The sequence below is a fragment of the Giraffa tippelskirchi genome, chromosome 11 (genome assembly GCF_054371585.1).
Source record: "Giraffa tippelskirchi isolate mGirTip1 chromosome 11, T2T-mGirTip1v1.2.pri, whole genome shotgun sequence".
Classification (NCBI taxonomy): Eukaryota; Metazoa; Chordata; class Mammalia; order Artiodactyla; family Giraffidae; genus Giraffa; species Giraffa tippelskirchi.
The window spans coordinates 59377591-59403681 of NC_137285.1; the positions used below are offsets into that span (position 1 = coordinate 59377591).

At 37.5% G+C, this 26091-nt stretch overlaps 1 protein-coding gene across 33 annotated transcripts in view; it reads right to left on the bottom strand.

Annotated features, from left to right (window-relative positions):
• IQCM (IQ motif containing M) overlaps positions 1 to 26091 on the bottom strand; it is a 589121-nt gene that overhangs the window by 359160 nt on the left and 203870 nt on the right. For 28 of the 33 annotated variants that reach the window (XR_014069346.1, XR_014069348.1, XR_014069351.1 and 25 more), the window contains one exon: positions 5422 to 5537. The exons of the other annotated variants lie outside the window; for them this stretch is intronic. Coding sequence is in view for 21 of the 28 variants with exons in the window: in XM_081544028.1 (XP_081400154.1) it covers positions 5422 to 5537 (116 nt within the window). In the remaining 7 variants the exon portion in view is untranslated. The remainder of the gene's footprint in view (positions 1 to 5421; positions 5538 to 26091) is intronic. 33 annotated transcript variants of the gene reach the window in all.

A 26091-nucleotide genomic window follows, 5' to 3' on the forward strand; every position in this document is an offset into this window, starting at 1 on the left:
AACTGATAAGAAATTTCATTAAAATCCAGTCAACCCATTTCACGGTCAAAATTAATATAAAGATTAATGTTATATTTGACATGTTTTCATTTCTAAAAAATGTTTTTTATAAAACTTATTTTAGTTGGGTTTATGTGATGACTCTATACGTATGTTTAAAAATAGGACAGTGACTCCTGGTTTCTCTCATATAGGACTGTTCTCTTTGGGAGCTGCTTCAGTTGTACAACTCTTTATGACCCTATGGACTGTAGTCCACCAGGCTCCTCTGTCCATGGAGTTTTCTAGGCAAGAATACTGGAGTGGGTTTCCACGCCCTCTTCCAGAGCATCTTCATGACCCAGAGATCGAACCTGCATCTCCTGCATTGCAGGCGGATTCACCACTGAGCCACAAGGGGAAATTCAAAGTGAAGAATCTAAAAGTAAGTTTAAAAATATGACAGTGACTCCTGGTTTCTCTCACACAGGACTTGCTCTCTTTGGGAGGCGGGAGGCCCAAATGCCAAGAGGACTCAGTGTGGTCTTTGAAACACAAAACAGCACCGTGGAATGCAGCCAGTTACTAAACCAAGTTCTATTTGCTTGTATTCCCTTACTTCCTAGCGTCATGGTTAGGCTAATTCTTTTCATCTTTTAAGAAAATAAAGGGATCAAACGATATCCTTTGGAAGGCACTAAGGAAGGCACTTCAGGATGATGGGACTTTTCCTAAATCTTCATTTTCTTGTCACCTTCTCGCTTGAATGTTATGCTTTTACCACACTCAGTTTCTTTTGCTTCCTGAAATGCACCCTGCTCTTCCATCCAGACAACCACAACTGTTCTTTCCCCTCTGCTCCTCCATCCCTGAACCTTGTCACCACCACAGTAAGTGCACAGCCCACACGCCCGGGCATTCCCTTGCTGATCTCCCTCATTCTAGAGTGTCATCAGATGGCAGAGTTCCCATCCGAGAACCTCCTGATCCCAGAGCCACAGTAACAAAATTGTAAATTAGCCACTCACTGAGGAGAATTCTGCCTTGTCATTTGTAAGAGACATGGATGGACCTAGAGACTGTCATAAAGAGTGAAGTGAGTCAAAAAGAGAAAAGCAAATGTTGTCTATTAACACATGTATGTGGAATCTAGAAAAATGGTACAGATGAACCTACTGTCGGGGCAGGAATAGAGAGACACAAAGAGAACAGACCTATTGACACAGTGGGGGGCAGGGCAGTGGGGTGACCTGGGAGACTGTGATTGACATATATATACTCTACCATGTGTAAAATAGAGAGCTAGTGGGAAGCTGCTGTATCGCCCAGGGAGCTCAGCCCCATGGCCTGTGGTGACCCAGAGGGGTGGGATTTGGGGGTGAGGGGTGGTGAGAAGGAGGCTCAAGAGGCAGGGCATATATGTATACATATAGCTGATTCACTTCACTGTACAGCTGAAACTAACAACATTGTAAAGCAACTATACTCCAATAAAAAAATTTCAAGTTCTTCACTCTCCTATGTTTCTCAATATTAACTAGAAATTAACTTCTTATGCAAGTTTTTGTCAATATTTGTTTTTATTCTAGATTTTTTAAGAGCACTATTGATATTAATTTTTCATCTCAGAATTTTGATAAATATCAGGGTTGTTTTCCACACTTACCTTCCTTCAGATTGTGGGTTTCCAGATTGCTTCATACATTATCATAAAGTTAGCAAACTTTGTAAAGAAGAGCTATGAAATGAAATTGCAGCAACAAAGTTGGAGATGATGGTCTCTCCTATATTATTGCAGTGTAATACTACATTTTTATGTTATGCAAGGGATCTTATTGACAGGTGCTCACTTATTTGGATAAATATTATCTTTCAAGATAATTAAGAGTATAAATATCTCAGGACTGCAGACAGCATCTTTAACTTAGTGCAAAGAAGTTTGGGAGCCTATATGCCATTGTTGAAAGTAACTGGAAATTCTGATACAATTCTAATACAATAAATCTGCAGTTGCAGAAATGAAACATTACAGCTAAAGACATATAACATTATTGTATTATCATCTAATTAGAACTAAAAACATATAAGATACAAAATACTTAAAAAAGAAAATAAAAACTTCAGGCTTAAAGGGGATATGTTCTTTTAGCCTAAAGTAAGTGGATCCACATTAACTTTCTTATTTGAGAGAATTAAAATTTTGAGAGGAACTAACCTATACAGAGTGTTTTGAAAGCAAATGTGTTATATTTTTCTCTCCTCCCACAAATTCAAATACAGGATTTTCTGTACCCTGTCATCACTCCTCCTAACAATGTAAGCTTCTTTCTACATTTTCAAATTTTCTAGTTCCTTTTTGTCTTCTGGACCTGATTGAACAAACTCACATCAAGATCACGAAACACTTCACACCCATTAGGATGTATTAGGAAAACATAAAATATAATAAGTGCTGGTGAAAATGTGGAGAAACTACAACACAGGTACATTACTAACGGGAATGTAAAATGGTGTAGCCAATGTACTAAATATAGTATAGTGATTCCTCAAAATATTAAACATAGGGATACAATGCTGCTGCCGCTGCTGCTGCTGCTGCTGCTGCTGCTGCTGCTTAGTCGCTTCAGTTGTGTCCAACTCTATGTGACCCTATGAACTGTAGCCCATCAGGCTCCTCCATCCATGGAATTCTCCAAGCAAAAATACTGGAGTGGTTTGCCATTCCCTCCTTCAAGGGATCTTCCCAACCCAGGGGTCAAACCCCGATCTCCTGTACTGCTGGCAAATTCTTTACCACTGAGCTACCAGGGAAGTCCATATGGTTCAGCAATTCCACTACTGGATATATACCCAAAAGATGCGAAACAAAGGACTCAAACAATATTTGTACATCCATGTTCATAGTGACATTATTTGCAAGATTCAAATGGTAGAAACAACCCAAGTGTCTACCATCAGATGAATGGATAAACAAAATATGGCACATATGTAACAGAATATTATTCAGCCTTTTGAAAAAGGAAATTCTGACACATGATACAACACGGATGAACCTTGAAGACATTATAAGTGAGACAAGCCAATCACAAGAAAGTAGAATATTTGTTGCCAGGAGATGGGGGAAAGGAAGAACAAAGAATTAGTGTTCAATGGGTACAGAGTTTTAGTTTGGAAAGATAAAAATGTTCAGGAAATGGATGGTGGTGATAGTCACACAGTAATGTGGGTATACTTGCGGTATGTACACCTGAAACTGTTAAAATGGTAAATTTTATGTTATGAATAGTTTACCACAGTAAAAACAAAAGGGAAAAAAAGCTTAACTTAGAACTTGGTGTTTAACCCCTTTTAGAATTGTTATTATTTTAACGAATAAATGACAGGTGAAACCTTACTTAAAAAAAAACAAAAAAGTTAGACTTTCGATGGTGAAAATTAAAGGTGCAGTGAGCCGAAGGAAAATAATTTGAAGATTTCAATCTTACTCTCTCTTAATCATTCCCACCCCATGCCCAATATAACAAGTTTGCAAGGGTAAGATAACTGGACTGATGTGACAGGCCTCTTAATGCTCACCCAGCCTCCACTCTAGTCTACCCTAAATTCTTTAGGCAGGTACACATATCCAAAGCACCATCTATCATTCAAAGCCACGGTTTGTAGCCCTTTGCACTCCTAATTTCCCAGTCAGCAAGGAGTGAACATTCCCAATCTTGCATTTGGGAGCTCTACAGTCATGCCTACTCTTGCCAGATTTACTCCCCAAAGTGATATATTTAAATATACTTCCTCACATAGCTAGGAGCCATCTCTAAATTATTAATGTGAAATAGCATAGAACTGGCAGGCATAGAAACAATAGTTCATTTATTCCCCTTTACTGGAAAATAATGAAAACAACCATCTATGGATGATACTTTTGCTAAGGACATGTATGAATTAGAAATCTCATTAGCTGGAAGTAATCATTTTTTCTATATTTAATTAATATATTCTGAAAATAGTATTAATAGATTACAACAAATTTGAGTTTCAGGAAACAATATTCATATAATTTCCTCATCTAAATTCATATAATTTTCCTTAATAACATTCATATTATGTCCTTATCTAAAACAAGGATGTAATGATTGACTTTTAGTGTATTTACTTACAAAAAATTTAGTAGTAGAAGTTAAGTATTACATAATTGAAAAGTTTTGGTTTTCAGGAAAAATAAAAAAACTCAAGATTTTTTAAAACTACTAGGTAACAAGCTATTCAACAGATAAGAAAAATAATTCCTATCAGCTATCTAATGGTGTTATGGACTGAACTGTGTCTCCCCACAATTCATATGAATCCTTAAGCCCCAATGTGACTGTATTTGGAGATACTATCCGTGGAGAGGTAATTAGGTTAAATGAGCTCATAAGGGTAGGGCATTAATCTAATATGACTAGCACGCTTATAAGAAGAGAGAGAGAAACACTAGACACACACACTGGAAAGGCCCTGTGAGGATACAGCAAGAAGGCAGCTCTCTGCAAGTTAAAGAGAGAGAAGCTGCAGGAGAAAACCACCCTGCTGGTACCTTGATCCTGGACTTCCAGCCTTCAGGAGTTTGCAAAATAAATTTCTGTTGTTTAAACCACCTGGTCTGTGGCATTTTGTTATGGCAACCCAAGAACACTAATACAAATGATGAATCAAAAAGAAAAAGAATTAATGATATGAAAAAATGAAAAAAAGGCAAAGAAAGGATGAGACAGACACATTCACATACAAAGCAGAACATACAGGAAGGAGATGTAAGAAACTCAGACACCTATACAGACACTATGGGACACAAGTGTTATTAAATGGCATTTTGCAGTCTTTTAAGGAATCATTGCTAAAGATTTTAGAACATAAGAGTTGCTTTCACTATGTACATAGAGACATCACAGGACTTGCCCTGATGAGCATGTGAACTTCATGTGAAATCTGGATTCCATCTTCAAGTCACGATTCCAATGTCTCAGTTTAGAGAAACCTCACTCATAAACCATCAGTACATGGTCATGACAGTGTGCTTGGATTTTTAAAACTTCTTAGTGCCACACTGCTTACAAACATCTTTATTCTCCTCTGGCCTCCACTGTATTTTTGTGATAATTTAGTTACCATTACAAAAATTGTTGCTATCACATTTGGGGAAAACCACTGTGATGAGCACTTTGGCTATTAGCACTCTTCAAACAAAAACTAATCCACATATTTAGGAGTTAAGGTGATCAGCAAGATTGACACAAAATAACAAAAGCATTACTTCAGAAAAAAAAAAATGAATTTCAACGGGGAATCACTTTAGGAATGAATTATGCTCATAGTAACATCGTACATTTTATATCAAAATTAACTCAATCATTTGCCAGAAAAAAATGGTAATTCAACTCTATTTCAGGTTTTACAGATACTTACACTACAATAATCCTGAAATGCTAATGATGATGCAGAGAAACTAGGCCAACTGGAATCATGAGTCAAACGGGAGAACCTTTTTGACACAGTTCCTCTCCAATCATAGAATGTTCTGCCTGTTGAAAATATCAATGCAGGTTAAAAGAATATTTATTCAGGAAAAATACACAGTGATCATACTCCTTAGTGTTACAAAGATGAAAGTAAATCATCTTTATAGCCCCACTATTCTGTATTAAAATTGCATCTTGTCATCTAATCATAGCAAGATGAAGAAGTGATAGCAATGCATAGAGAGAGGCTTCAATTAATAGGCTTCCTTATACCATAAAGCGCTCGTGTTTTTATCACATACAGTGTGCCCATCAGAAAACTAATAGGTTCATTCATTTGACTCTTCAAGAACATTGACTTCTTTTGTAAGGGAGGCTTAAAGCAAAATCATATTTGTGAATAGCACTCAACAAAAACAAAAGAAAACCTCCTCTCCCTGTTACATAAGCCCTTTAAAAGAGAATTTAGAATTATCTGAAGGCAGAACTTTTGATATTGCGTAGTAAATAAAATTATTGAAAGTATTTAAGGTAAATAGGTTGGAAGAGCAAAAGGTGAACCAGCATATACCCGCATATTTCTTCTGTTTCCTAGTAGTTATTACGCAGGATTTCTGCACACAATTTTTAATACAGAGGCGGAGATTCAAGATTTATTTGTTCACTTATTTCTCAGAAATACAATTTAATCCTGCCATCCAAATGAATCAAACTAACTTTACATTTCCAATTTTCTTTCTAATAGTTCTTCATATACATATACTCTTTACTGAAACTTTCAATTTAAGAGAATCCTCCATGGACCGGTGAGTTCCATATAAATTTAGAGAAAAATCAGAAGTAATGTAGTCTCTCATTTCATTGCTTCAATTTATTTACAGGACCATAAATTAAGAGCCCTATATATGGGGAGGTAAAATAGTAATATAAAATAATAAAATGTGATATTATCTCAGAGACATTCTAATCAGTATACACATACACACACACACACATCCTAGCGCATCTTAATTTTGCATGTATTTCCTCCATTTCAGTCAGTCTCTGCCCTCTATCAAAAAGGAACACTCTCTAGAAGAGGCAACATATAAATGATATTTTCATTCACAACACAATATTAAGAAATGAATTTCTTTAATGGAAGCAATGTCAATAATGAGTAGACCATAGAGAATCTGAAAATATTATCTGAGAAGAGGATAGCAAAGAAAGGCCATACACATCATACTTTACTTGGGAACTTTTATCAATTCAGAGGGACATAAAAGACAGCATAAGAGTTATTGAGATGTGTAAGCCCCCACATTTCTTATGAAGCTTTGTTGACTAATTTGAAGCATTCTTTAATTCATTAGCAGTATTCCTATTCCACCCACTTGCTTCATTGCACTTCGACAGCAAATGTTCTCACTATTTTAGATAACAAAGTGTCTCTTTCCAATCTCCTTTTAAAATGTATAAACTCTTCAGGGGCAAGGACAATATCTTACTTGGAATTGCTCTATGATTCTGGTTCATTAGTAATATGATTAAAGTCACTTATGTAAACACTGATAAACTAGAATTAGCCTCATGAGGTTAAATCTCACAGGGAAAAGAGAATCTTCCTGATTACTGAGGTGCACAGCTAAATATGAAACTCAATGCTGTATGACTTATTTTTCCAAGAGATTCCAGAGCATTTCAAATATTTTACCTTGTCTACTCACAAAACAGATCCATGTAATCGAGAAATCATACATTATTTTCTTCAGTACACAGGTATCACACTGGAAAATATAGCTATAACTTTTCCACTTCAGGAAGCAGTAAAGCCTCCACTAAAATCCTCAAGGTGATCATTCACACACTGATCTATGCTAATGACTCCTTCTAAGAAGCCAGGCACAGAAGGTGACATGCAACAAATTTCAGTTTATTCCACAAAGTCAGTTGAAAGTTATACGCTGATAGTTTGAAGAAGACCAAAGTCATACATCAGACTAAGTCTTCACAAACCCTTCACAGAGCCAATAAGCTTCAAAGGTAATGCCACAGGGAAGTGAAGATTCTGAATTTTAGGGTGTGTGTGTTTGAAAGAGAGACAGCGTAAGAGTAGGCTGTACATTAATATGTGAAAAAAAAATAAATTTTGTCAGCACCATGAGCCAGCAGGATAGAATGAAATACTCTGAAATTAAACAAAAACAAATAGAGGCTAAATGCAATAGCGATATATGCAAAGAAGCCAAAATTGTCCCCTCAAGTTGTGTGTGTGTGCTTTGTCATACAGTGATGTCCAACTCCTTGCAACCCATGGACTGCAGCCTGCCAGGCTCCTCTGTCCATGGGTTCTCCAGGCAAGAATACTGTAGTGAGTTGCCATGCCCTCCTCCAGGAGACATTCCCAACCGAGGGACAGAACCCAGGTCTCCCATGTTGCAGGCAGACTCTTTACTGGCTGAGCTACCAGGGAAGTCCCCCATCAGGCTAACAAGGAACTATTAGCTAAGTGTTAGTTGCTTAGTCGCATCAAACTGTTTGTGACCCCAGTGACTATAGCCCTCCAGGCTCCTCTGTCCATGGAGTTCTCCAGGCAAGAATATTGGAGTGGGTAGTCATTCCCTTCTTTAAGGGATCTTCCCAACTCAGGGATCAAACCCTGATCTCCTGCATTGCAGGCAGATTCTTTACTGTCTGAGCCACCAGGGAAGCCCGTTATTAGCTAAATAGCAGTTAAATCTGAACATTAAAAAAAAAAAACTGTCAAATATCCATACCAATGTCTTCCTGTCCTTACATTTCCTCAATAGTTATTTAGGCCTTTGAAAAATGTTTATACCACTAGTTCATGTTATTTTGTTGATTTCTTCATATCTCATCTCCCTATCTAGACTTGAGAGTCTTTCACTTGGTTTGTATTCTCCATAACACTGATTACAATACTGTGCCCCAAGAATAAGTTCAGTATGCGCTCCTGGGCTGACGTGGAATTGGCTGAAAGGCCCATCAGAAAATTGCTAAGAGTGAAAGGTCCCATCTGATATAAACGTCTGATTCAATGGAAGAGTCTTTAAAAGGAGATTTTTAAAATTCTATTTTTTTTCAGGACCAAGTATTTTTCACCAGATCATCTTCTCTCTCTTGATATTTATCTTGATGTTTATAATGATAATAGATTTCAAATATGTATCAGTTGGGGATAGCTTTTTATTTCATTTCCCACTTTCATTCAAATTCATGTAGTTAACAATAAGCCAATTATTTACACAGGTGAGAGATACTATTAAAATCTAATAAGTATAATTATTTTGGAAATCTAAATTACCTAGATGACTCACAAAAAACATAAGATTGCATCCAGTGATATAACCAAGAGAATGAGGAAATAAAACAGGAAATAGAGAGGAAGGAAGAAAAAATCTCTAGCTAGTTAAAACATTTATCATTTTTTATGATCTTTGCAGTGACAAGCATTTCCTCCACATTGCAAATGGACAGATTTGTCCCAGGGGCTTGCCTGGTGGCTCATTGGTAAAGAATCTGCCTGCAATGCAGTAGACATGAGCTCGATCCCTGGTTTGGGAAGATCCCCTGGAGGAGGTTGTGGCAACCCACTCCAGTATTCTTCCCTAGTGAATTCCATGGACAAAGGAGCCTGGTGGGCTACAGTCCATAGGGTTGCACAGAGTCAGAAATAACTAAGCCACTAAGCAGCAGACTTGTCTAAACTGTCCGAATATCAGTACAAAACCCAAAGACAATAGAGCTTAAACTTTTCAATTATACTGTTTCAGTCAACCAAGAAACGAAATGTCCATAAGAAATAATCAATGCGACTGCCTCCAACAGAGCCAGAGTCCAGATGCAAGGGCGATGTATCTTTATGAGGATGTGACAGAGCCCAAGACACTAGTGGGATCAGTGGTCCTGTGCCCTTAGAGCCTTTTTTATGCCAAACTCGTTCTGTTTCCCTTTTATCAATTCCTTTCTATCAATTAATTCTTTGAGTTAATTGCACATGCAGTTTTAATCTGTAGGTAATTATAATCAATTAATAGTTAGGAGACAGAATTAGCAGTTCTTAGTTTGATTATCTATATAATTAAAAGGGGTGGTAAACTAGAGTTGACAAATAGCATCTTAATCAGTTGAATAATCAAACCCCAGAAGCTTGCTTGGGCAGCTGAATTTCATCTTTTGCATTAGTTCAAATTTTAGAATCAATGACCGAAATGTCCATTTAAATCAATTAATATTGTCAATTTATAGTCAAAAATGAATATATTCTAAAATTACTTAAATTATTTACCTTCTTTTATTTATAATGAACTGCTTCCAAAAGAATTTAGTAAAAATAAAGATCCAACAAACTAACTTATTTATAATCTACTGAATATCCATGGCTCCCAAGTTGTATGTTATAAAACATCTAAGAAACATGACTAATTCCTTTTGTACTAGGTTCTACTTAACAGTTCTATTTAAGTGTGCTGAGAGATAGCAAATATAACATAGCTTTCATCTTTTTTTTTTTTTTGGCTATCTAATGGAAATAGCTGTTTGTAGATACAGAGGAAATAACAAGATGCAAGATAAGCTTCAGGTAATTTAGAAAAATATATGAGAACTTCATTGTGATTAGGATATAATATAATGGAACAGTATCATCACTGTTGCATAATATCTTTCTGAATTATCAAGTATTTGAACAAGATTGGCAGATACTTCCAAATTCACAGTAAATAAAAAATGTTCAAAAAGAATCATGATTTCTGGTTCAATATGGTTTGTTACCTTTGACTAAGGCAGCCCCTTTTATAGTCCAAAATAAAATAGTATAATAAAAAAGACAAAAATTTCAAGGTTACACAAGGTCATTCAACTAGTGTCAGCTGAGAAAAATTTTTTTCATAATTAGGATAATGGAAGGGAATTGAGGAAAGCAATCAGTGATCTTTACATAATAATAAACCCCTAGCCCATCTGAAAGCCATTAGAAAGAGGCTTAAGACCACCTAAAAAAAATGAACAGAACAAACAACCATTTCTCTAAAACGTGGGTGCAGCTATTGAGGACCACTTTCCTCTCCACACCCCATCCATCACAATCCACTTGACACCACAACTGCAAGAAAACAATTAGGAATGAAGTAATCCTGATGTTAGGATTTGATACAGTCCCATTTTAAGGAAAGAACTCTGTGCAGAGGGTGAGACAGGCAGGTCTCAATAACAACGTACAGTGAGGATTGTAATTCTCATGTGCTGAACAGCTAAAAAGAATAAAGGCCAAAGGAGTGGAGTAGGATGGGCCCCACACTGGCAGAGCCAAACTATATTCCAGATGGGTGAGTGGGCACTGACTCCTGCTCATCAAGTGCAGAACTAAAAATGGCGACCAACACACCCAAGTGAGCATGGAGCAGAGCGGAGATAAATCCACCGTGGTCTCCACTTGTAATCACTCACTTCGCATAGATCTGTTTCTCCTTATTCACGGTGGAGTAAACACACCGGGCCTACAACAACCATGGCAATGATAGTTAACATTTCCTGAGGGCCTAGTTTGCTAAACACTTAAGGTATATTGTAGATGTGTGTGCTCAGTCACTCAGTTGTGTCCGACTCTTTGTGACCCCAGGGACTGTAGCCCGCCAAGCTCCTCTTTCCATGGAATTTGTCAGGCAGGAATACTGGAGTGGGTTGCCATTTCCTCCTTCAGGGGATCTTCCTGACCCAGGGATTGAACCCATGTCTCCTACAGCTCCTGCATCGGCAGGAGAGTTCTTTACCACTGGGCCACCTGGGTAGCCCTGAACATACATTACTTGATCTATCCACAAAATTAATCTACAAGCTCAGTGGTGAGTTTATCCCAGCTTAACAGCAAAGAAAATTAATTAAGTCACTTGTCCAAGTTCAGACAATTGCTAAGTGGTTGTGTGAAGCCAGGCCATTCCAAATTTGAAGCCCACGTGGCTGTGATACAAGGGGAAAGTTCCCTGTAGTAGACTGAACAATGGCCCCAAAGATAGCATATCCTTATCCTTAGCTCATATGATTCGAAGGGTTTTACAGGTAACATTAAATTAAGAATCCTAAGAAGGGAAGATTATCCTGGATTATCCAGACAGACTACATGCTAGTATCCTTTCAAGGGGGCTTGGGGGCGGATGTGACTAGAAGGGGAAAGGAAATATGATGACAGAGGCAAGAAACCAGAGTGATCTGAGAAAGAGGTCATGAGCCAGGAAACGCAAGCAGCCTTCAGAAAGGCAAAGAAGCAGATTCTTCCCTAGGGTCCTCAAAGTCTTGATGGAGTCCAGACTCTTGATACCTGGACTTAGTCCAATGCAATTAATTTTGGATTTCTGCTCTCTAGAACTACTGGAGAATAAATTTGTACTGGTTTAAGCTAGCAAGTTTTGGTAAATTGTTAGAGGAGCCATGGAAAACTAATATAGTCTACAATTCAGAAAATCTAGTAAAATATTTCACAAGACTGAGAAGAAAATTTTAGAAAAGTGTTGGCATTCCTACTATATTGTAGCAACCAACCCTTCAAAATAGAGGCCAAAATATGGAGGTGCATGTTATCTTTCTGAATTAGTGTTTTATACACCAATTGGATAAACACCAAGGAGTAGAACTGCTGAGTAATGAGATTGTTCTATTTCTAGTGTTTTGAGGAACTTCTATACTGTTTCCATAGTGGCTGCACCGATTTACATTCCTATCAACAGAGTACAATGGTTCCCTTGTCTCAACAGTCTCACCAACATTGTTATTTGTAGACTTTTTGATGATAGTCATTCTAACAGGTGTGAGGTGATACCTCACTGTGATTTTGATCTGCATATCTCTGATGATTAGCAATGCTGAATATATTTTCATGGGCCTGTTGGCCAACTGCATATCTTCTTTGGAAAAATGCTTATTCATACCCTGTGTCCATTTTTAATCTGGTTCTTTGGGGGTTTTTTGAATATTGATTTGTATCTGTTGTTTATATATCTTAGATATTAACCCCTTACCAGTCATTTGCAAACATTTTCTCCCATTCATTAGGTTGTCTTGTCTTTTTCATTTGTCCATGGTTTCTTTTGCTGTGCAAAAGCTTTTAAGTTTAATTAGGCCCCTTTTTTTAAATTTCACTTTCATTTCCTTTACCTTAGGAGACAGATGCAAAAAAATATTGCTAAGATTTATATCAAAGAATGGTCTGCCTATGTTTTCTTCTAGGAGTTTTATGGTTTCCAGTCTTACATTTAAGTCTTTAATTCATTGAGTTTACTTTTGTATATCATATGAGAGAATATATCTGAAGAAAATTAAAACACTAATTTGAAAAGAAACATGTATCCCAATATTCATAGCAGCATTACTTAACAATAGCATTACTTATAAACACTTGAAATAACCAGGAGCAACCTAAGTGTCCATCAAATATGAATGGATAAAGAAGATGTGGTATACATATACAATTCAATATTACTCATCCATATAAAAGGATGAAATTCTTCCATTTGCAATAATGTGGATGGAACTAGAGAGTATTGTAGTATTATGCTTAGTGGAAATAGTCAGACAGAGAAAGACAAATATGCTATTTTATCACTTACATGTAATACCTGAAAAATAAAACAAATGAATGAATATAGAAAAACAGAAACAGGCTCACAGATACCAAGATTAAACTAGTGGTTACCAGTTGGGAGAGGGAAGTAGGGAGAGGCAGGGTAGGGGTAAAGGAATAAGAGGCACAAACTACTATGTATAAAGTAAACAGGCTACAAAGATGTACTGTACAACACAAAGAATATAGCCAATATTTTACAACAACTTTCAATGTAGTAAGATTTATAAAATATTGAATCACTATGTTGTGCACCTGCAATTAATATACTATTATAAATCAACTAAACTCCAATTAAAAATAGAAGTCAAAAGCAACAAGGATAAATTAAAGACTTAAAAATAATACTCGTAAGGTAAATGAAAATGGAAATAAGTGTTTTTAAAAAGACAAGAAATACAAGGAAACCAAAAATGTAATGGCAGAATTATAATGTACTTCAGACATGAATGTGAATGTGAAGTCGCTCAGTCGTGTCTGACTCTTTGTGACCCCATGGACTGTAGCCTAGATAGTGGGGTGTAAAAGATAGTGCAGAATATCAAATGACTGGATTTGGCAAGCACTTCTAGAATGCAGACGAAAAGTATCCAAAGACAAAAATTATGAGAGAGAAGATTACAGATTAAAGAGGACAAAAGATAAATATACATGAAAGAAATCATATACTTTACCAAAGATGAAAACAGAACAATCAGGAATGAAAAAAATAACACTATTGAATTATAATTTTCTGAGCTGAAAACAAAATTTGCATCTTCTGAGTATTGGGGCTCACTGTGTTTTAGGAAAAGTTAATTAAAAGGGATTTGTATGCAAGTACATTCTGCAAAAGTAAAGGAATAAAGAAAATTTAAATTATAAGATTAAAGAACAATTCATATATATTTAGAAAGAAGAAAAACCTCAAAGTTGCAAACTCAGGCTCTTTCCAGATTTCTTCTGTGAAACAGCAAAAGAACCCATACATAATAGAATACCATCAACAGAATTTCCAGAGAAAAGAAAAGGTGTGAAATAGAAATTTTGTGACAAAATTGTTTTCAACGTATGAAGGTCAGCAAAAAAAAAAAAAATCATTCTCAAATATACCAATGCCCTGAAAAGCTGCTCAGAAAAACACATGTTTTTGTTTAAGTAAATAAACACTTATCTAAAGACCAAGACATAAATCAAAATCAAGGATGAAAGGATTTAGAAATCATGGTGTAAGAGTTCCAGAAGTTTTTCCTGTAATCGGTATTCAATTCTAGAAGGATCATTTGTGGTATGTGGATGCTGTGACTCTGATGTAAAGATTGGTCCTGCCAGGCTTTACCTCATAGTTTCTTTTGCTATTCTACTTTCCCAGGAACCAAATGATTAGTTTCCTAGGATATACACTTGAACTCACTCATAGTTGCAATGAAATGTTCTTTTAAATGGAATCTTGCTCTATAAGCAATAACCAGTGTTGTTCTGTCAGGCACTTACAATGGCTAAACGTTTGGAACATGTACCCAGAGACCCAGTAAACCAGACAAGAATAACACCAACATAATGACTATTTTCAGGTTCACAGAACTTAAATATGACTTTTCTCCTTTTAAAAGTTCAAACTGAATTGCCTGAGTCAGGGCATCACCCTTCACAAAGATCCTCTTTATATCATAGAAACACTCTCTGAGTTTTCTTATGGAGCTCTGCTGTTTAACTAAGGATAAAAATGTACCTGAAAACAGGTTCGAGAAAATACACCAGAATTTAGCAGTGAGTATCTCTGGGTGGTGGAATACTAGAGGACTTTTTTTTTTTTTTCCTGATAGTGGTCTGTATTTTCCAAATTTTCTGAAATTTATTACAACTAATAGTACATTTGGGGAAAAACATATTTTAAATGAAGCCAAAAAAGTTAGGTAAAAATAAGTGAAATTATGTAAAAAGCTATGAACAAAAGCCAAGTATCACAGAACTTTAGGAATGGTTTACCTTTCAGGAGGCAACACACTGAGACTAAACTTTAATTCTTTTTCCCTAACAAGGACATGTTGTATTTATAAAGGAGAAAATACAATTAGTTTGAGCTTCTTTTAACAAAACATGCATACAAAAATAAGTGTTTCCTTTAAATTGCCCTCAATGATCAACACATGTTTTGAGAGCAGGAGCATCACAACATCTTGAGAGTCGAAACTCTTGTTCCCCTCCCAGGAAGTAAAAGAGAATCTGCTATGTCCTACAGCTTTGGAAAACATTGGTCTCAGGTTTAGAACCTAAAGACTCTTGATTAACTAAAGGAGGTGTCAAGGTACCAGGTCTGTCACAAATTCATTCCTGCAAAGCAGGGGCAGCTATCCGAATACGTGATTTGAAAATGCCACTTGGACCAGCAAGTGGGGGCTGAACGGAGAGGAGCGGGCGGCATTGCCTAGGGTAAGGACCGGGCCCGAGTGCCCCGAGGGCAATCTGAGGGAGCTAACGTGAGATAGTAACCTAAACTGTGGGACAGCGAGAGAGAGAGAACTATCCCGCGAAAAGCCCAACTCTAAGGCACTGCCGGCCCGCTCACAGAACAAAGGACTGAGCGATACCAGAGGAGAGCTAGCCGGCTGCAGACCGCCCCATCCCCCGCCGGACACAGCGGGCAGGCGGGGCCCGCCAGAGCCGGAAAGGGGCAAACTCGGCTCCAGAGAGGGCACCCCCTACCAAACTGCAAACAGGCTCCCAGTTTCTAAGCAAAGACTGCCTGAGATCCCGGAGGGTCGACAGCCGCCGGGAGGGTCGCAGCCAGAGACCAGCTCCCCAGAACCGACACAAAGCACACCGGAGCCGGGCGCGCCCGTAAACCGAGGCGGGGACCAGGGAGGTGATAAGCCGCACCGCCCCAACAGGGGAGAGCGCCCTCGCCAAACTCCTGGCCGCCTGGGCAGCTCCGACCGGGAACGGCACAAGCCGCGGGCGAAACCGAGTCTGCGCCTTTGTGGAGTAACCGGGAGCCTGAACCTGAGCGGCTTAGACCTGGGAAGTGCACGCAGCTCAGGGCCCGCTCCCCGGCCGAGTAACCTGAAGCCTGAGCAGGGTAGACGGGGAAAGCACACACGCCGTGAGCGGGGGCGAACCCAGTGCGGCCGAGACACTGCGAGCTTACCACACACACGCCAGAATTGCAGTGTTCCTTCCTCCCCACAGCACGACTGAACAAGCGAACCTAAAGAGATCACCTCCACCGCTTTGTTGCAGGGCGGAAATTAGATACTGAAGAGATCTCCAAACAGAAGCCAAATAAACAGAGGGAAGCGCTTTGGAAGGGACAGGCCAACAGATTAAGATCCCCGTAGTTAATACCGACTGCATTAAAAAGGACCTATAGATCTTGAAAAGTATAAGCAGGAATAAGGATCTATCTAAAACTGAGCAGATCCCACACTGCTCACAACAGCTCCAGAGAAAGTCCGGGATATATATATTTTTTACTATTATTATTATTTTTTTTTTAATTTTTTTTAATTAAAAAAAAATTTTTTTTTCTCTTCTTTCCTTTTTCTTCAAGTCCTCTATTACACCTTTAACTTTCATTTTCATAACCCACTATTAACTTGCAAAAAAAAAAAAAACCCTATTTTTGAAGCAAACTACATACATATATCTTATACCTTTTGTGTTTTTTTTTTTAATGTTTTTTTCCTGTTCTACATTTTTTTACTGTTTCTTTTTTTACTGTTTTACTGTTTTTTTTCTTTTTACACTGTTTCCTTTTTTCTTTTTTTTTTTTTTTTTTAGATTGTAAGTTTTATAAGAGTCTAACCTCTACTCTAGATTTTTTATCTTTGTTTTACATATTTGATATCAACTTTGTACATTTAAGAACCCAATCTTTAGGACTCATTTTTACTCAGGAGTGTGATCACTGACCTGATCACTCTCTCCCCCTATTGATGCTCTTTCTTCTCCCTCAGGGAACCTCTATCTCCCACCCTCCTCCTTCTCTTCTCAACCCAATTCTGTGAATCTCTGAGGTTGTTCTGGGTACCGGAGAACACTTCAGGAACAGGATACTGCCCAGATCTCTCTCTCCCCTCTTGATTCCTCCCTTTCTACTCATGCTCACCTCTATTACCATCCTCCCCCCTCTCTATGTATCTCTGTGAACCACTCTGAGGGTTCCAAACTGTGGAAAGCACAGAGGGAAGTGCTTACTGGCTAGATTGCTCTCTCCACATTTGAATTCCCCTCTTCCCCTCCTGGTCACCTCAACCCACCCCCCCCACCTCATCTCTCCATGTAACTCAGTGAACCTTTCTGGGTATCCCTCACTGTGGAGAATCTTTTCACCATTAACCTAAAAGTTTTATTATTGAGGCTGTATGGAAGGAGAAGTCTTGAGGCTACTGCAAGAATAAGACTGAAAGCCAGGGGAAACATTAATTAATAAGAGACCATCCAATAGCCTCCATAAATTCACTGAAACCAAGCTCCACCCAAGAGACAATAAGTTCCAGAGCAAGACATACCACGCAAATTCTCCAGCAACGCAGGAACATAGACCTGAGCATCAATATACAGGCTGCCCAGAGGCACACCAAATCCATAGACATCTCAAAAATTAATACTGGTCACTCCATTACACTCTAGAGAGCAGAAATCCAGCTCCACCCACCAGAACACCGACACAAGCTCCCCCAACCAGGAAACCTTGACAAGCCACCTGTCCAACCCCAACCGCAGTGAGGAACCTCCACAACAAAGAGGAACTTCATACTACCAGAATACAGAAGGGCCACGCCTAACACAGCAATCTAAACAAGATGAAAAGGCAGAGAAATACTCAGCAAGTAAAGGAAAATGAGAAATGCCCACAAAGCCAAACAAAAGAGGAGGAGATAGGGAATCTATCTGAAAAAGAATTTAGAATAAGGATAATGAAAATGATCCAAAATCTTGAAAGCAAAATGGAGTTACAGATAAATAGCCTGGAGACAAAGATTGAGAAGATGCAAGAAATGTTTATCAAGGACTTAGAAGAAATAAAAAGGAATCAATATAGAATGAATAATGAAATAAAGGAGATAAAAGACACTCTGGAGGGAACCAACAGTAGAATAACGGAGGCAGAAGATAGGATAAGTGAGGTAGAAGATAGAATGATGGAAATAAACGAAGCAGAGAGGAAAAAAGAAAAAAGAATCAAAAGAAATGAGGAAAACCTCCGGGACCTCTGGGACAATATGAAACGCCCCAACATTCGAATCATAGGAGTCCCAGAAGAAGAAGATAAAAGGAAAGGCCATGAAAAAATACTCGAGGAGATAGTAGTTGAGAATTTCCCTAAATTGAGGAAAGAAATAGTCACAGAAGTCCAAGAAACCCAGAGAGTTCCAAACAGGATAAACCCAAGGCGAAACACCCCAAGACACATATTAATCAAATTAACAAAGATCAAACACAAAGAACAAATATTAAAAGCAGCAAGGGAAAAACAACAAATAACACACAAGGGGATCCCCATAAGGATAACAGCTGATCTTTCAATAGAAACCCTTCAGGCTAGAAGGGAATGGCAGGACATACTTAAAGTAATGAAAGAGAATAATCTACAACCCAGATTACTGTACCCAGCAAGGATCTCATTCAGATATGAAGGAGAATTCAAAAGCTTTACAGACAAGCAAGAGCTGAGGGAATTCAGCACCACCAAACCAGCTCTCCAGCAAATGCTAAAGGATCTTCTCTAAACAGGAAACACAGAAAGGATGTTTCAACACGAACTCAAAACAACAAAGTAAATGGCAACGGGATCATACTTATCAATAATTACCTTAAATGTAAATGGGTTGAATGCCCCAACCAAAAGACAAAGGCTTGCTGAATGGATACAAAAACAAGACCCCTATATATGCTGTCTACAAGAGACCCACCTCAAAACTAGAGACACACACAGGCTGAAAGTGAAAGGATGGAAAAACATATTCCATGCAAACGGAGACCAAAAGAAAGCAGGAGTCGCAATACTCATTTCAGATAAAATAGACTTTAAAATAAAGGATGTGAAAAGGGACAAAGAAGGACACTACATAAAGATCAAAGGATCAATTCAAGAAGAAGACGTAACAATCATAAATATATATGCACCCAACATAGGAGCACCACAATATATAAGGCAAATACTAACAAGTATGAAAGGGGAAATTAACAATAACACAATAATAGTGGGAGACTTTAATACTCCACTCACACATATGGATAGATCAACTAAACAGAAAATTAACAAGGAAACACAAACTTTAAATGATACAATAGACAAATTAGATTTAATTGATATTTACAGGAGTTTCCACCCCAAAACAATCAATTTTACCTTTTTCTCAAGTGCACATGGAACTTTCTCCAGGATAGATCACATCCTGGGTCATAAATCTAGCCTTGGTAAATTCAAAAAAATTGAAATCATCCCAGCCATCTTCTCTGACCACAATGCAGTAAGATTAGACCTCAATTACAGGAAAAAAACTATTAAAAGTTCCAACATATGGAGGCTAAACAACACGCTTCTGAATAACCAACAAATCACAGAAGAAATCAAAAAAGAAATAAAATTATGCATAGAAACGAATGAAAATGAAAACACAACAACCCAAAACCTATGGGACACTGTAAAAGCAATACTAAGGGGAAGGTTCATAGCAATACAGGCGTACCTCAAGAAACAAGAAAAAAATCAAATAAATCAACTAACTCTACACCTAAAGCAACTAGAGAAGGAAGAAATGAAAAACCCCAGGGTCAGTAGAAGGAAAGAAATCTTAAAAATTAGGGCAGAAATAAATGCAAAAGAAACAAAAGAGACCATAGCAAAAATCAACAAAACTAAAAGCTGGTTTTTCGAGAAGATAAACAAAATTGATAAGCCATTAGCCAGACTCATCAAGAAACAAAGGGAGAAGAATCAGATCAACAAAATTAGAAATGAAAATGGAGAGATCACAACAGACTCCACAGAAATACAAAGGATCATAAGAGACTACTACCAACAGCTATATGCCAATAAAATGGACAACTTGGAAGAAATGGACAAATTCTTAGAAAAGTATAACTTTCCAAAACTGAACCATGAAGAAATAGAAGATCTTAACAGACCCATCACAAGCACGGAAATCGAAACTGTAATCAGAAATCTTCCAGCAAACAAAAGCCCAGGACCAGACGGCTTCACAGCGGAATTCTACCAAAAATTTAGAGAAGAGCTAACACCTATCCTACTCAAACTCTTCCAGAAAATTGCAGAAGATGGTGAACTTCCAAACTCATTCTATGAGGCCACCATCACCCTAATTCCAAAACCAGACAAAGATGTCACAAAAAAGGAAAACTACAGGCCAATATCACTGATGAACATAGATGCAAAAATCCTTAATAAAATTCTAGCAAACAGAATCCAACATCATATTAAAAAGATCATACATCATGACCAAGTGGGCTTTATCCCAGGAATGCAAGGTTTTTTTAACATCCGCAAATCAATCAATGTAATACACCACATTAACAAATTGAAAGAAAAAAACCATATGGTTATCTCAATAGATGCAGAAAAAGCCTTTGACAAAATTCAGCATCCATTTATGATTAAAACCCTCCAGAAAGCAGGAATAGAAGGAACATATCTCAACATAATAAAAGCCATATATGACAAACCCACAGCAAACATTATCCTCAATGGTGAAAAATTGAAAGCATTTCCCCTAAAGTCAGGAACAAGGCAAGGATGCCCACTTTCACCACTACTATTCAACATAGTTTTGGAAGTTTTGGCCACAGCAATCAGAGCTGAAAAAGAAATAAAAGGAATACAGATAGGAAAAGAAGAAGTAAAACTCTCACTGTTTGCAGATGACATGATCCTCTACATAGAAAACCCTAAAGACTCTACTAGAAAATTACTAGAGTTGATCAATGAATATAGTAAAGTTGCAGGATATAAAATTAACACACAGAAATCCCTTGCATTCCTATACTCCAATATTGAGAAAACAGAAAGAGAAATTAAGGAAACAATACCATTCACCATTGCATCAAAAAGAATAAAATACTTAGGAATATATCTACCTAAAGAAACAAAAGACTTATATATAGAAAACTATAAAACACTGATGAAAGAAATCAAAGAGGACACAAACAGATGGAGAAATATACCGTGTTCATGGATTGGAAGAATTAATATAGTGAAAATGAGTATACTACCCAAAGCAATCTATAGATTCAATGCAATCCCTATCAAGCTACCAATGGTATTTTTCACAGAACTAGAACAAATCATCTCACAATTTGTATGGAAATATAAGAAACCTCGAATAGCCAAAGCAATCTTGAGGAAGAAGAACGGAACTGGAGGAATCAACCTGCCTGACTTCAGGCTCTACTACAAAGCCACAGTCATCAAGACAGTATGGTACTGGCACAAAGATAGAAATATAGATCAATGGAACAAAATAGAAAGCCCAGACATAAACCCACGCACATATGGACACCTTATCTTCGACAAAGGAGGCAAGAATATACAATGGAGAAAAGACAATCTCTTTAACAAGTGGTGCTGGGAAAACTGGTCAACCACTTGTAAAAGAATGAAACTAGAACACTTCCTAACACCGTACACAAAAATAAACTCAAAATGGATTAAAGATCTAAACGTAAGACCAGAAACTATAAAACTCCTAGAGGAAAACATAGGCAAAACACTCTCCGACATAAATCACAGCAGGATCCTCCATGACCCACCTCCCAGAATATTGGAAATAAAAGCAAAAATAAACAAATGGGACCTAATTAAAATTAAAAGCTTTTGCACAACAAAGGAAACTATAAACAAGGTGAAAAGACAGCCTTCAGAATGGGAGAAAATAATAGCAAATGAAGCAACAGACAAACAATTAATCTCAAAAATATACAAGCAACTTCTGCAGCTGAATTCCCGAAAAATAAACGACCCAATCAAAAAATGGGCCAAAGAACTAAACAGACATTTCTCCAAAGAAGACATACAGATGGCTAACAAACACATGAAAAGATGCTCAACATCACTCATTATTAGAGAAATGCAAATCAAAACCACAATGAGGTATCATTTCACACCAGTCAGAATGGCTGCTATCCAAAAGTCTACAAGCAATAAATGCTGGAGAGGGTGTGGAGAAAAGGGAACCCTCTTACACTGTTGGTGGGAATGCAAACTAGTACAGCCACTATGGAGAACAGTGTGGAGATTCCTTAAAAAACTGGGAATAGAACTGCCATATGACCCAGCAATCCCACTGCTGGGCATATACACCGAGGAAACCAGAATTGAAAGAGACGCGTGTACCCCAATGTTCATCGCAGCACTGTTTACAATAGCCAGGACATGGAAGCAACCTAGATGTCCATCAGCAGACGAATGGATAAGGAAGCTGTGGTACATATACACAATGGAATATTACTCAGCCATTAAAAAAAATACATTTGAATCGGTTCTACTGAGATGGATGAAACTGGAGCCCATTATACAGAGTGAAGTAAGCCAGAAAGAAAAACAACAATACAGTATACTAATGCATATATATGGAATTTGAAAGATGGTAACGATAAACCTATAGGCGAGACAGAATAAGAGACACAGCATGGAACAATTTTATGGACTCTGAGGGAGAAGGTGAGGGTGGGACGTTCTGGGAGAATAGCATTGAAACATGTATATTATCATATGTGAAACAGAACACCATTCCATGTTCGATGCATGTGACAAGGGCTCAGGGCCGGGGCAATGGGATGATCCAGAAGGATGGGATGGGGAGGGAGGTGGGTGGGGGGTCCAGGAAGGGGAACACATGTAAACCCATGGCTGATTCATGTCAATGTATGGCAAAAACTATTACAATATTGTAAAGTAATTAGCCCCCAACTAAAATAAATAAATTTATAAAAAAAAATAATAATAAATATAAGTATCCCCAAATGAGTAATAGAAAAAAAAAAAAAAAAGAAAATGCCACTTGTTTTTAAAGGTTTTATTTTGTTTTTAATTTGGACTGCTTTTAAAGTCTTTATTGAATTTGTTACACTATTGCTTCTGATTTTTTATGTTTTGGTTTTCTGGCCATGAGGCATGTAGGATCTTTGCCCCCCAGGGATGGAACTGGCACCCCCTGCATTGGAAGGACAAGTCCCAACCACTGGCCCCCCAGGGAAGTCCCTGAAAATGCCTCTTGATTGCAGTTCACCTGCAATCTTCTCCAAGAAGCAATGTGACAAATACAAGCTCATGTTGGTAGCAGCCTGCAACAGCAGGAGGGCAGGGACTGTGCCCAGTGGTACTGTTCTAGCCTCCACACGACTGAAATGCCTGGTACAGAATATGTGCTAATTGTTTATAACAAACGAATGTTAAAATTAACTGGATACAGTGTGGTTTACAGATGACAATGATGTCATAGGTCTCTAGACAAAAAAATGACAAAGGTCTAGGAGAACACTGCATATTGGGTGATAACTTAATGGGAGTGTTCTTAGTGTCTCTGCCTCCTGCAAATGGAAGCAATGACTAACTAATCTTCCAATCATCTCATACAACTCTAACTTTTTTTAAATAAATTCTTTCAAGTTTATTGTGTACTGCTGTTTGGGCCATATGGATTTTACCTATTTTGGTGTCCACACTCATACCTGTTTGGTGAAAATGAAAATTTGAAGAGACTTCTGGGAAAGTAATTATCGGTAAGAAGAATCTTTAAAAGCTCATATTTTTGATGTAATATTAATTTCTAGGAATCTTTCATAAGGAAATAATCTGGAATGTGCCAAAAGATTTATTAACAAAGATGCTTATTACAGCATTATTTATAACTGTGCAGAAATCAAGTTAGTTTCTGAGTTAGCATAACACTGCTATTCTTAGAAAAATATGCTTGGAAGGTTGAGCCTCAGCTGGCATCTAAGTACTTAGAGGGTAAACAGTTCCCTAGCCCCTGATGTAAACTTCTCCCTGAAAGATAAGGGCATCTCACTATGCCTAAATTGTACAAACAATATGATTTAGGCAGAATATCAGCTTCCTTTCTGAAAGTCTGGAATATTGGTACATGCTAAGCAGATGGGGCCAACGTGAGCATGTCTCAGTAAAAATCTTGGGTGCTGAGTCTCTAATGAGTTTCCCCAATATATAACCCTTCACATGTGTCATGACTCATTGCTGGAGGAATCAAGTACCTCCATGTGATTTCACTGGAAGAGGACTCCTGTGAGCTTGCTCCTGGTTTCCTCTGGACTTCACCCCATGTGCCTTTTCCCTTTGCTGATTTTGCTTTGTATCCTTTCACTACAATAAACCTGAGCTGTTGATAGGACTGTATACTGAGTCCTATGAGTCCTCCTAGCAAATTACTGAGTAGCTTTGGGGTGGTCTCAGGATCCACAACACAATAATCAAATTAGAAATAAGATAAAATTCCAGTAATGGGAGATTGGTCAAGAAAATTATAATATATACATATACTGTATTATGTTTTGATAAAAATTTTGCCTATGAATTTTTTTACATTACACAAAAAATTAAGATATCATATATCAAATATCAAATATCTTTAATTATGAACAAAAATAATCTGTAAGTCAAAGGACTGGACAGAAATATGTCAAACTGCTGAAAGTGGTTTGATCATATTTCTGTCTGTATTTTGTTCTTTTCTTTTGTTCTGAATAGGCTCAATGTGAGGTTCATACCTCACTCATCACCTTTTGAGGAAAGCTATCCTAACTGTGTTTTCCTCATACTCACATGTTATGCATGAGTTAGAATTATTGTGCAAATTCTGGAATGAGAATTAAAAATTCTGGAATGGAATTAGGAAATAAAACTAAGAATCAAATCCCCTAGGAAAGACTGTTAATTTTTTTATATTTGCATCTGTGTTTGATGATCAGCTTGTCAGAACATTGAAGTTCATTAATACATCATTATCTTTACTGAAAGCTCATTAAACCAACACATTCAATGTAAGAAAAAAAGACTCTGGTGACAAAAACCAAAGGATAATCATGGAACAAAATCTTAGCCCTGCTTATGCTTGTATGTTTATTCCAAATGTTTCACTCTATTCTTTTCTACTCTCCTAATCATAGTAGTGAGTGAGATCGTCACTACAAGGTATAGACCATTTATGATTAGTGAAAATTTAAAACCGAACTGCAGGCAGAGAACTGTAGAAAACTATATTAAAACTTTGTGTAAGTACAAAGTGATTTGCAAAGCCCAAGTCTATAAAGCTACAGCAAATATCATACATAAATATAACAAACAAAACTTTGTGAAACAAGCTAACGATGAAGACTTTCCATTGTTATGATTAACATTTGCTGCTGCTACTGCTAAGTCACTTCAGTCGTGTCCGACTCTGTGCGACCCCATAGACGGCAGCCCACCAGGCTCCACCATCCCTAGGATTCCCAAGGCAAGAACACTGGAGTGGGGTGCCATTTCCTTCTCCAGTGCATGAAAGGGAAAAGTGAAAGTGAAGTCGCTCAGTCGTGTCGGACTCTTAGCGACCCCATGGACTGTAGCCTACCAGGCTCCTCCGTCCAGGGGATTGTCCAGGCGAGAGTGCTGGAGTGGGGTGCCATTGCCTTCTCTGGATCAACATTTACAGTCTAGTTTTAAGGATTAGTCAGTTTCAACCTGTCCTATTCAGTCCTTTCAACCATCACCAGAAAAGAAGCAAAGATAAAACACAAATCAAGGTTTCTACTTGTTATGACTACTAAAGTCTAAGTTCTGATAAAAATTCTGAATATTAATATATTAAATGTTATCTATGAAGTTCAGTAGCCATGTGGACCCTGTTTCCATTATTACTAATAAATTAAAATTGACTGTACTAATAAAATATTTCACAGATGCTCTGTCTTCTTACTCCTACACATCCAAATATCAAATTCAACAAAATTTGGTTCTTTCGAGAAACATATTATGTATCATTTTAGCAGCAACTTTAAGAA